The 12,252-nt window shown below is 36.1% G+C and overlaps 2 protein-coding genes across 5 annotated transcripts in view; one reads left to right on the forward strand and one right to left on the reverse strand.

Annotated features, from left to right (window-relative positions):
• On the reverse strand, positions 1 to 7,434 carry LOC139973697 (uncharacterized). 4 transcript variants are annotated; one of them, XM_071980570.1, is made up of 5 exons: positions 7,299 to 7,434; positions 5,458 to 5,810; positions 4,767 to 5,142; positions 3,330 to 3,522; positions 1 to 884 (listed from the first exon to the last, which is right to left on the reverse strand). In XM_071980570.1, exons 1-5 carry the CDS (start codon positions 7,419 to 7,421, stop codon positions 661 to 663), a joined length of 1,269 nt encoding a protein of 422 aa, XP_071836671.1. In that variant the 5' UTR covers positions 7,422 to 7,434; the 3' UTR covers positions 1 to 660. The 4 variants fall into 4 exon arrangements, with proteins under 4 accessions (XP_071836671.1, XP_071836814.1, XP_071836737.1 ...); XM_071980713.1 differs by lacking the exon at positions 7,299 to 7,434 and adding an exon at positions 7,009 to 7,221; XM_071980636.1 differs by lacking the exon at positions 7,299 to 7,434 and adding an exon at positions 7,091 to 7,220.
• Positions 7,299 to 12,252, forward strand: part of LOC139974382 (putative transferase CAF17 homolog, mitochondrial) — an 8,814-nt gene continuing 3,860 nt past the window's right edge. The window contains exons 1-5 of the mRNA XM_071981538.1: positions 7,299 to 7,434; positions 9,225 to 9,605; positions 10,183 to 10,314; positions 10,842 to 10,986; positions 11,581 to 11,727. Coding sequence (XP_071837639.1) covers positions 9,282 to 9,605; positions 10,183 to 10,314; positions 10,842 to 10,986; positions 11,581 to 11,727 — 748 coding nt within the window. The 5' untranslated portion in view covers positions 7,299 to 7,434; positions 9,225 to 9,281. The remainder of the gene's footprint in view (positions 7,435 to 9,224; positions 9,606 to 10,182; positions 10,315 to 10,841; positions 10,987 to 11,580; positions 11,728 to 12,252) is intronic.

Genomic DNA, 12,252 nt, shown 5'->3' on the forward strand with positions numbered 1-12,252 from the left:
TTGATCAAAAACGTCCAGCTTTATTAATCAGGACAAAGAATGCTTAAAAACAACTGTTTACATACATGTCTGCCAACTACAAAATTATTGCAATTTCTTTGAAATATTTCCTGAGGCAGGGTTAGGATCAATGGGTGGAAGAAGAAGAAAATCTGTAGGTGAAGCTTTGGTAAGTTACGATCATGTTGAGAATTCCAAATGACTGAACAAACCCATAAATTACATCAACTAAATTGTCATAGAAACGTTGATAATCCACTGCAAATTTAGTTAATTTTACTCACAGATAATTTGAAAATCACCTTTAGAAGTCTCTTTAACAATGCAATCAATATCATGAAAGCAGCAACATTTAAAAGAAATTCTAGTCTTGATAATGCTACAGTTCATAATTGCTTTCATTTTCCATCTAAATGCTAGCTTATATCATACAGATCCTTTCAAGCAGCTGAAGAGAAGAAAGAAGAAATAAACAAGGGGAAAAACAAGGAAAAAGGAAAGAAAAACAACAGAAATTTGCTTCCCCAACTGTTGGAGAATCTATTGAATTGCTCTACTTCTTTCCCTACACCTCCCCTTTCTCTTACTCATCTTCAAATCTGAATATTTGTGCTAACAAAGGTTTTATCGATCATAAATTATACTCCTCTGTTGTGAATATTACCTAGGTCTACCCCATTTCTTAAAAGTGTCATTATTCGATCTATCTTTGAAGAGTAACGGCGGAGACTGAATGATTTCATTCTCTCTCTTCTTGCTGATTTTCCTTTTTGTCGAAGACCCAGAAGATTTGCCTGGTTTTGAAGCTGCTGGGATTTCGTTTGGCATCCATGGGACAGGGTTGTAGTACGATGAAGCAGAATGGAGATTACCTCTGAGATTTCCTAAAATAGCAACACAAAAAGAACATCACTATCATATTGCATATTCACTCGGACACTTTTTGTTGTTTCTCAGACACTAGATATATTATTTATTCAACTTGTATAAATGCTTCAACTATCATAAAGAAAACAAAAACCATGGTGACATCATTCACTTTGCTGTTCTCCAACAGAAGCTTTAAAAAAAGTCATAGAAATTTGAAAAATTCATGTCTTCACCATACAATATGCGATGAGAAAGTGGTCAATTTCAAATGTACCTAACAGGGTACCAAACCTTTGGCTTATTAATATATAGGATAAATGAACAATAAATGTCATGTAGATTTCACTTCAACTAATAGGCCGCTGAAATATTTAGGGCCTGCCTATCATCCCTGGTATTGTTAAATAATGACTAGGTAGAATTTTAGTTTTAATATGTCATTTATACTAAAAAAGATAAATATGAGGAGTAGTATGTTTCTATACCTATGCTTATTTTGAAGACGCTTTTAAATTATGCTTTATCTCTGGTATGCTTCTTCAAGGCTACCTTGATGATGATGATGTTAGGATTAATGAGTGACTAATAACCATTTAAATGAATTTAATTTGATTTAATTATCAACATGTTTTATAATTGCTTCATTATTTGAAACGTTATAATTAACTCATCATTAGTAATCAAGCAAATGGCCTACAAGCTACAATATATTGTAATGGGAGTTGAGCATTTGGAAAGTTTATCAACATCAATTTCAAATCGAGAAGCAGCTAAAACAGATGGATTGAAGCTTATGCTTGCTAATCTTTGATGACTACAGTCCTTACAAACTCAACATATATATGTTGTTCCGTTGTTTTATTCACATTACTGCGCCCATTTTTTATGTATTTTTTATTTTTATATTCTTTATTGTGGTTTATAACCCTGTCTTATATCATTTATTACTTTTATTGCTGTTGTTATTACTTTTAGGTTTCTTTTAAGTTTGGTAATTTTATATTCCAGGTATTGGTTCTTTTGTACAGTGCTCTTGAGCATGTTTTATTTCATGATAACAGCACTTTAATATTTGTTATTTTTTATATTATTTACTGTATAAACAAATTTAAACCAGAGGTGCTAATATGTTATAAGATTTACATATTTGATTCAGATGAAGACACTATTGTTATACAGATCTACATACTTTTACAGATTTTTCCCTTTTTTCAACCTCTTAGAAAACATTTTTTGTATTTGTAACATCTTTAATGATAAACTAGAATGTTGTATTAATTGGATTAAAAAATACAATCCACGTAAATTAACTTATAACTAAAAGTAAGAGTCGAATTACACTGACAAATTTAAAGACAAAACAAACTTAAAGGAGGCAAACAAAAGACTGAGGAAACAGACCACATTTAAACAACAACAAAATATTTCCACAGCCTGACAATCTTTTTCACTATCATATACGTTATTTGTGTGATATTGCATATATTGTGTAGAATCATTCTCCGATAAGATTTCCTTCGATAACACACAAAGCACACTTCTTATTATAGTTATTTGCTGTTGAACAATGGTGCTCTGACGTACATGGTCAGGCTTGATGATTCTAAGTATTGTATCGGTTAAGTCTGACTTTGTCTTTGACATGATCACAATCTAAAATTTGTCAGTAACTGTCATACCTTACAAGGGTGAAATCCCATGATGCAGGAGTAATCAAGTTATTTATTGTTACTGTCATGGTACAATAGTCTGTTGGACAATTGTTCATAATCCTAATGTGTCCCTCACAAAGGCTCACAATCAATGTCCAAATTCCTCAGGGTGCATCTTGCTTTAGACAGACTTGTTTGATTTAAACCAACTGGGATTTCCATTGCATGCCTTTTCTGGTAAAAGTAAGCTTGCCGCGAGGGGGGGGGGGGGTGAGGTGAGTCGAGGCGAGAAACTTAATGTATTACTATAGGGCTCCTCTGGGCAGCAATTTGAAAAGTCTGTAAGGCTTCAGACTGAAGCTACTTCAAGTTTTTTGTTGAAGTTGTTTTCATTGTTAATTCTGCTGATTATATTAAAGTTACTGTTTCTATGGAGTATTGCAGGTGCTCTCAAAATGTTACAATCCTTTCTGTGCAATTTTTGCTGCAGTTTATCATTTTGCTGCAAAATGATAAGTTAATTACATTCTGATGCCAGTTAATCAGGTTGTTGCAAAAAGTTGAATTGACAAGATTAATTGTTATGACTGATCGATTATATCATTTTGCTGCAGAATGTTCAATTCCTCATGTGAAAACTTCCAAAATTTTGGATCAGTACTTTTTATTTGAAACGAAACTTAACTAATCAAGCTTACGAATAAAATTATTTTGGGATTTCAACATCGATTAGAATCACATGTCAAGGTTAACTCGAACAAGTTTCTTCCGGAGGGATGATTTTTGCTTTTCATAATTTAAACTAACCTGTATCGTAGAAGCTACCCGTTGCTGGTTTTGGTTTATTTTTGGCTTGTTTTTTCCATTTCTTAAACGCTTCATCAGCTTTCTCTTGCCTCATCCTCTCTTCTAATGCTGTCCTCTGTTTTTCCTCCTGGGCTTTTTCTCTTAACTTCTTCTCCTCTTCTTTCTTCTTGCAAAGCCATTCTTGCCTCTTGGTCTGCCAAAAGAACATGAAATACAGTCAAAGCTCATCATTGGTTTGAATAAAAGAGGAAAAACAAATGCAGGTTCAGTGACAACAGGTGGGGGGAGGGTGGAGGGGGGGTGGAGGTATGAGGCCATGCTCCCTTCCCTCACCTAACATTTTCAGAGTGATAGTTTTCATATAGATGTGGTTCCACTATGTGCGAGATTTTGAAACAAGTGAAAATTGGATGACCTGCTACAGTAGCCTCCAATGTCAAACCTATTTGGTCAATGCACATTGATCATATTAAAAAATTTCAATTGATTGAAATAGGGGATAACATTTTTGACCAGTTTATAGCAGTTGAATTTTGATTTTATCCATAACTTGTTGGTTGGCATTGCGGTAAACTTGAACAGTATGAACTTGAACAGAAGAAGTTGTAACATCTGTGATGTTATCAGTTCAAATCCACCTATAAATAAATGAGGTTATCAAAATATTGTGGCCAAAAAACAAAAACAAAAAAAGGAAAAGGAAAAATAAATATGAAAAATTTATGTCAACATTTTGCCCCCATGATATACTTTTACCAATTATTAGTATTGTTTCTTTGGAGTAGCTAAGCATTTAGTCTACAAATAGCAGTCAACTTTCAGCCACAGAAAACAAGCACATGATTGAAATTGTGCATTAACAGAGCAATGGGGAATCGTTTGCAGGAAATAATTTAATGGTTTGAATTTTGTCCCCTATAAAATCCTATGGTCCCTGTGTAAAAACAAAACTGCTACACCTCTTTGCATTTGTATAGCAATTTGATATGCGAGATTTCCAATACCACTGAAAATTGGATGACCTCCTAGCCCCCGATTTCAAACCTTTTTGGTGAAATGCACATTGATCATGTTAAAAAATTTCAATTGATTGAAATAGGGGATAACATTTGTGACCAGTTTATAGCAGTTGAATAGCATTTTGGGATGCGATAAGCCTACAGTACTGGTTAAATTATTCCATGTCTTCAATATCAGTGTCAAAAATGCTAGTCAGCAAGAAAGAACAATATAAAGACAGATACCCCCCCCCCCCCCCCGGCTACTCCCACACAGAATTAGTGCACTATCGAAGGCATCCTATGAAAGTCATGTACTGTAATACAGACAAAAGTAAATGTGCACATATTTTTTATGATATATAATCACAGATATTGTGCACACTTAATCATAAATTCCAATGTCCTGAAACCAGACACATCTATTTCATCTTCGTACCTTGTCTTTCTCAACCCTCTTCTGTTTGACTAAAATCTTTTCTTTTTGCTCCCGTCTTTTCTTCCTGTCCTGTTTAGCCCTTTGCTGTTTTTCGTCTTTTTCCTTGGCTCTTAACCAGTCCCGTACTTGACCCTCTATGTACCTCCTACGTTCCTTCTGCTTCTCTTCCTCCTCCTCTTTAGCTTTCAGGTCGGCCAGTTTCTGACGGACTTCTTCACGCACTTTCTTTCTTTCCAGCTTAGACTTTTCAATCAGCCACTTTTCCCAAGGGGTGAGAGGAGACTCTTTGTCATTTCCATTGTTCTGTTCTGGATCCTTGGAGATATCTGTGTTGGGGTTGTCTTTTTGTGGTTCAGTACCCCTCCTTGCAGGTGAGCTGTTGAAACAATTAAATATACAATTACAGAAATTGTTCAAACATATCATCACAGACAGTGAAATGTAAAGGCAATTTCATATCACCACAGGAGTAATTGTCTATAAGATACTGCAATATTCAAAGTTTTAAACATAACCAAAAATAACTGCTCAAAACTGCTATTTAAAATATGCACACTTTGTTTAACACTGTTTCTTCTCTGTCTTTTTTTTAGGCAAGTGGGGGAGCTGGGGGAGGAATTGACGTAAACTGTATACAGGTATGGGGGGGGCGGTGAGATATGCAAAGAATAGAGGTTTGAGATGATCCTACCTTGTCGTGGAGGAGTTGGTGAGACTCCCTGTGGACAAACTATCAATACTGCTATGAGATAAGACAGATAAAAGCGATCTAGTAGATTCACCGGTCTCATTCATATCAGCAGATGAATTCTTAGGCCGAGGGGATGCTGATGGATTTTCAAACGAGCGGGATGAACTTTGAAAAGTATTGCTGCCATAACTCGTCTCTCTCATGGGTGAATGTGACTTGCTGTTATATTTACTTTTGGTATTGGTTGGTGTTGATCTGGAAAGAGGTTGAGATGCTGGTGAACTGGTACCCTTTGGGGTTGAATGAGAGATCTTGCTACTTTGAGATGACTGACTGGTCTCCATCATGACACCCTTAAAAGAAAAGGATAGAATAAAAGTTGTTAGAATGATATCAACATCAACTTGAAATGTCTAGGCTCTTTTTCCCTGTGCTATATTGTATGTGATCCTTTGTTGTATGTACATGTATGGATGATGCAATAAGTTTGCATTGAAAAGGGCAAATATATTCTTTCAGTTGCAATTGCATACTGATCAGTGCGAGTTTGCATCGTGGTAGTTATATTTTAAGCTACATGATTCCCTCAAAGATCTGCTAAAAAGCCTTCAGAATGACATAGAAGTATAAAGTTTGTAAAATCTTGAGTGAAAATGTATCATGCAAGCAAATTGTATGCATTAACTTTACCATTATAAGTTAGTTAAATTTGTTATACAGGCTCTAAAAGGGGATTCAAAACAAAAAACTGGTGTTCTTATTGGAATTTGGCAAAAAAATGATGATGGAATAAGTTGTGAAATTACCAATTGACACAGCTGCGTAAATGCAATATACAGCATAGGCCTATAACAGAAGGCCACTTACCTGTACGTATGTAAATTGTAATGCTAGTGATTACAACGTTACAGCATAATATAAAGTACTATCTGTCCAAGTGTTCAATAATTTAACAGTTTTACAAACCACAGTGTGCATATGATGAGGTTTTATTTTAATTGACTTTACAATTACAGAACACTTTGTAAAATATTCAAGCTTTGTGCATCAAACTTGTGAACTTTGTATCTCTGCAGATAACTTTTTTTTAAATTTTTTTATTTATATTATTTAACTGAGGGTGACTAGGTGACTAGGTAAGCCAAAGCTTATCTTCCCAGAGGCCTTCAGTTACAAAGACAAATAAAAAGAATTGTAGTCAAATCAAATTAAGACGGTTAGATACACAAATAAAAAGGCAAATGAAAGAGTAAACGAGTGCTCAGGTAGAAATACAGACATTGAATGTGAGTAAGAACAATGAATAGCACTGCCACTATGCCAGTGACTACTGTACTTAATATGACAAGAAGACGGATGGCTTTATGCTTTATACCAATTAACAGTTGTAGCTCATTTTGAAATTTTTAGAGTTAAATCCAGGTACCCTGTTATGTTACTGCCAGTGCTACTGTAGGCCTAGCCTAATGTGGGCCTAAGTTATGCTGTGCTTGTACTGTAAGTTGTACTGTAACGTGCTACGATTACGAATATGATTCAACACTAACTTACTCAGTTGCAGTCAATCAAATTACATTCATTCGTTCTATCCTATTTCATTACCAACAAACTCGTCTCATAAAGCAGGTTTTACCCACAAAGCGCTCATCAATTCCGATGTCACTAGAGTAGTTATTACTCTGGGCTAGTAGTAGCAGAAGTAGTTATAGTTACTTGGTCCAAACATTCCTCACTGCACTAATTTAGGGTCTCTACACTAATTGAAATAAGCGCGCTGTTTTGATAATTTCATAATAAACTTGGAGTCGTATGTGGTGGACCGGTTTCACGAAAGTACCTACTGTAGCAGGACGATACTGGTTGGTACGCCATTCGTCACAACTGGCTTTGGTCCTAAGGTCTAGATAGCTCACATTTAACGGTGTTGCTAGACCTTTGAGATTGAAAGTAAAGCATAGGAACATTCATATGTCATTGGTACGTACTAAACTGTAGTATGATAGCTTAAAAGTATCCTACCGCAAACGTTAGGCATATTACTAAGTTAGGCCTAAACACTAGAACAGTAGCACTATAGTATCACTTTCATTAATACTCTGTCAGTCTGTGTAGGGTATAAAAACTATAAACTAGCCTAACTTTGGGCCTTTCGAGCATAAGTTATTTACTTTAAGTTATCCATTGTAAAAATTTGTTTGATTGTTAGAATTTAATGCACATTTTCTAAGAAATGGTTAACATTCCTATTAAAGCGTAATTAATATTAATATTTCCTTCAGTACCTCCAATCAGTTTTTCAACATTTGCTAGGTTTAAAGGCATTGAAGACTCGCCCCAAAATGCGTGCGGCCATCTGAAAAAGTTAACTTTCTTGCTTGCAAGTGACGTTTTGTTCGTGTCGCTACAAAATGCAGAGAGTATTGGATTTACCTGGACAGCCATCCCCTCAACTTCAGTCAAGTCTGTTTGAAGGAATGGCTCATCGGGATAGGAGGTCTCCACGACCCTTGAAGATCCCACAATCTGCTGAAACGTGATACCTTATTTGTTATCTTTAGCTGGACCTGAGATGTCCATCGCTGTATTGTTTGTATGCTGTGCTGTGGGTATTGACCGCAGCTGTATGTACTGACTGTAAACTAGTGTCTAATTACCGACGGTAGCAAGCTATGTGTGTTTTTTCTGGGACCGATGGTGGCGTTTAAAACTTCTGTTACACCTCATTCGAAACTAGGTCAAATTACCGGCATTAGACGTTTCTTTTTGCGCGAGTCTTCACACCCTTTAAACATTCTACACAAGTAATGTTGTAAAGCAAAAATTGATAACGTATTGCTTGGATATCATGGTTTACATTATCATTATGGCTATTTGCCTGGCAGTCGGTGAATAACAATGTTTAGCACAGTATTTGTTATGTGTAAACATTATATGCAAATTCAGGAAACACCTCTCTCAGACCTGGTAAACAAGTCTATAAAATTTGGATAAATACTATAGACACACAGAATATGAAGCTTTCAAAATCCCATTCTACCTCAGTCCAGCTGCCATTGAGAATATTGACGGGACCATGTTATCCTCCCTACACCTGAAGGAGAATGAAGGCAGTATGTTTTCTTTGTATGGCTTGTGTATATGATAGCTTTGCTTATTTGCAAATTTTAGTTCTTCGTAATCCAGCAGCCTGGGACATAAGATATCACAGATGAGGCATTGCCTTATTCACTCTGCAGGTGTACTGTATGTAAAGTGAGGTCATCACTGTCACCTCCTGTTATTCCAGAGCTGCCTGGTGAAGTTTATTCAATGTTTCTCTTATTCAGTCACCTGCCGTGTGAATAGAGGTGACCGTACACTAATTCAGAAATAACATTTGAGTGCATCTTATGCACAAACAATTCTGTTTTGATCAACTCAAGATAATGATTGACTAGAGAGCCAAACTTGTAAAATGTAAAGTTGCATGGTGGGTCCATTTATGAAGCACTTAAGACTTTGACTTGGCAAATTTCACTAATTGTTGAATAAATTTCTCTCAGTTCAACACATAATGTGTGAGCAACATGGACATCAACAGATAACAGATTTTGACCAGTGAGGTTTGTACTTGTAAGCATTTGTGGAATTGCAATTGGAAGTCTGAGATGAAAGCACATACTGTACTGGTCACATTACCTTATACTCAAACTCACTCTTAGTATGGCAATGTTTTAATATATATTGCATGGTTTTCATCATTTTGTTTTCTTTCCCTTTTCTGGCAGGTAATGTATACTGCCGTCAATTTGAAGTGAAACCAGCCTAGAGCTAATTGAGACACCATGAGTTATCTGGCTAAAATACTCAACACCACTTGGAAGTCTGTTGGAACTCATAATGGTTTTAAACTGTCATCATTGCTCAAGAAAGGATCCAAGACACTGCCCATAGTGCAAAGGTGTCAATTTTGTGGCAAGTCAATACATCAGGAAAATCCAAATGGGATAAAGTCACTCAGGGTTGTTGAGCTAAAAGATAGGGGAATATTGCAAATTGCTGGAGTTGATGCAGCTAGTCTGCTTCAAGGAGTAATCACAAATGATATGGAGATGCTTGAAGGAGAAGAAAGGGTGAAAGCAATGTACACTATGTTCCTGAATGCGCAGGTAATAATGGTTTGTTTACAATTTATGTTGCATAAATGTTCAAGTGATGATGGCTCATGTACTGCAGCTGGTTGCTGAATGTTATAATGGCCAGCTGTGTACTGTATCTGGTTCGTCTGTGTTCATTTCATTTACTGCTCAAGTAATGTTCTGTGGTTCCACTCAGGTTTGTAAGTGGCTTGTGAATATTATCTACTGTACAGTAGTTCTATAGTGTTTGGGTCATGATGGCTCATGCCCTGAAGTTGGTTCCTTAATGTTCGAGTGGTCATGATAGCTCATTGTGACAAATGTTCTCATTGGACAGCACTCATTTTGATTTAATCTAATAAACAGCTCAAGCAATTTGTCACTAAGTGTGTAAATCCGTTCAATAGCAATATCTGATACATATTAATATTTTGTCAGTACCTGTTACGCTTAACTTTAAGAGTCAAACCAGTTTGATGAGAACACATTCTTCCCCAATTCTGATCAAATGTTATCTGAAACTGAAAGTGCCACTTTTCTCATATTGAAGTACACCCAAAGCTTGTTCTGTACAACCCAACCTTTCTTAATGTGTATTATATTACAGGGTAGAGTCCTTTATGATGCTCTCATCTATCGTCATGACAACCCAGCTGAACCAACGTACCATATCGAATGCGACACCAAAATCTTGCCAGATCTTCACAAGCATTTAAAGATGTACCGACTGAGAAGAAAGGTTAGTCTGATTGGGTGGATTCAAAGAATGGATAAGATTTTCCATTTGAACCTGAAAAGAAGTAACGACAAAGGAATAGCATTTGACATTTTAGGCTATTATTGAGTTAACAAACTAATGAGTTACTTTGCTTCAGATGGGATTTTACTGCATGTTCTACTAGTATTGAAATACTTATTAATTTCAACTCAAAAACCTGTTTGAAAGGAAGGGGAAACATACACTCAGTGTGGTGGAATGGTCTGCAAAAAGTAAGAATTCACTGTGCTAAACATGGAAAGCTGTAGCAGGCTCTGTTAAAATCCTGCTGGAACAAGGCTGAACCAATATCAAATCTCAGCAGACTAACAGTGCCTGTTATGTGAAAAGTGGAGCACAAAAAAAAAAAAAAAAATTGGCTGCAGTCTGACTTTTGAAAATTTTCAAGAATTGTTTGATTTCTCTCATCCTTTAATTGGAAAAGTTAGGAATTTCCCCATAAAAGAATTGCTGCTTATATGTAGCTTCTTTCTCTATACTTATTTCAGGTTGAACTCTGTGATGTCAGCTCGGATTTTAAAGTGCGGTGTCTTTTCGACAACAAGCAATTCCCACCATTCAACGGCTTTTGGACTCCAGACCCAAGGCTGAGCACCTTCATGTATAGATCTGTGACACCTTCAAATCTATCAGGTGAGAGCACTCTCATTTTACAGAGTCGAATTTAGAGTTTGAGGAATGTTCTGTAAGGATGATTTCAAAGTCACTTATTTTCATAATTCTTAGCGGTCTTCTGAGGCATTTTTCCCATTGGAAGGAAGCCAACTTTATCCTCCTTGCAGTAGTGTAAATTGTCAAGAATGTTTTCGAAAATTGTCTTCCATATCAGGAATAATGCTTCACGAGTCTGCTAGTGTGAAATGTTCCGATTCTTGGAAAATACAAACAAGCCTGAAAAAAGCACAGAAATTCCTTTGACTAGCTCAGGATTTGAACCAGTGCCATCAGTGTTATGCAGCTCAAAGTTGGTGGTGATATCTATGTAGCTATTTTTTGTTTGCTCCCAGTCAGTTTTTCTAGTGTTTATTAACTTAGAAAAATATTTATACAGGTACATCTAACATGGAGTATGCATTTATATAGCAACACATTGTGCTTGCAATACGTCATCTAATGTCACACAAATAAATGAACACTGTAAGAGAACAGCACACCCAGCCAAAGCTAAAAGTACAGATGACATTTACAATTTTCAGTTGTTGAACAAACGGAATGTTTCTCCTGCAGTCTCAGATGTTGCTGGAGGGGTAGAGGTGGTTTCCGTGGAAGAGTACAGACGATACAGGTACCAGCTAGGTCTGGCCGAAGGGGTCGACGACCTCCCTCCTGGTGATACTCTGCCACTGGAGGACAATCTAGTCTTTTTGAATGGTGGTAATGTTGATGCAATATTTCTATATGGTTTTCTGTGTTTTTTTGCTCCTTTAAACTGCATTTGGGATTAGTTTTGCTACTGTGTCTGCTGGTTCCATACTCAAACAAGCATATAAAAAAAACTTTTGTAAAACCAAGTCCACCAAAATAGCAATAGATTTTAGGTGAAAATCAATAGTTTAATTTAAAAAAAAAAAATTAGTACATTCCATTGTGTAAAATTTGTGAGGTTATATTTTTGAACTAATGAACTGAGATTTCTTGCATAAAATATAAATGTATGTATTTTAGATCCTCCTGCAAGCAGGAACCCACGAAGAAGCCATCATTGGCTTATCAAAGCTGCAAGCTGACCGAAGTCAGTCTCTTAGATTCATATTTAACGTCCATGATTATGAATTGTCAATTGTCAACAACTCTGTAACTGGACGACATACATTAATCTTGGAGTGACTCGAACTCTGGACCTTATGATTGAAAGGCACCGGCATTAACCACTGAGCTAATAAATAAATAGATAAAATA

The sequence above is a fragment of the Apostichopus japonicus genome, chromosome 1 (genome assembly GCF_037975245.1).
Source record: "Apostichopus japonicus isolate 1M-3 chromosome 1, ASM3797524v1, whole genome shotgun sequence".
Classification (NCBI taxonomy): Eukaryota; Metazoa; Echinodermata; class Holothuroidea; order Aspidochirotida; family Stichopodidae; genus Apostichopus; species Apostichopus japonicus.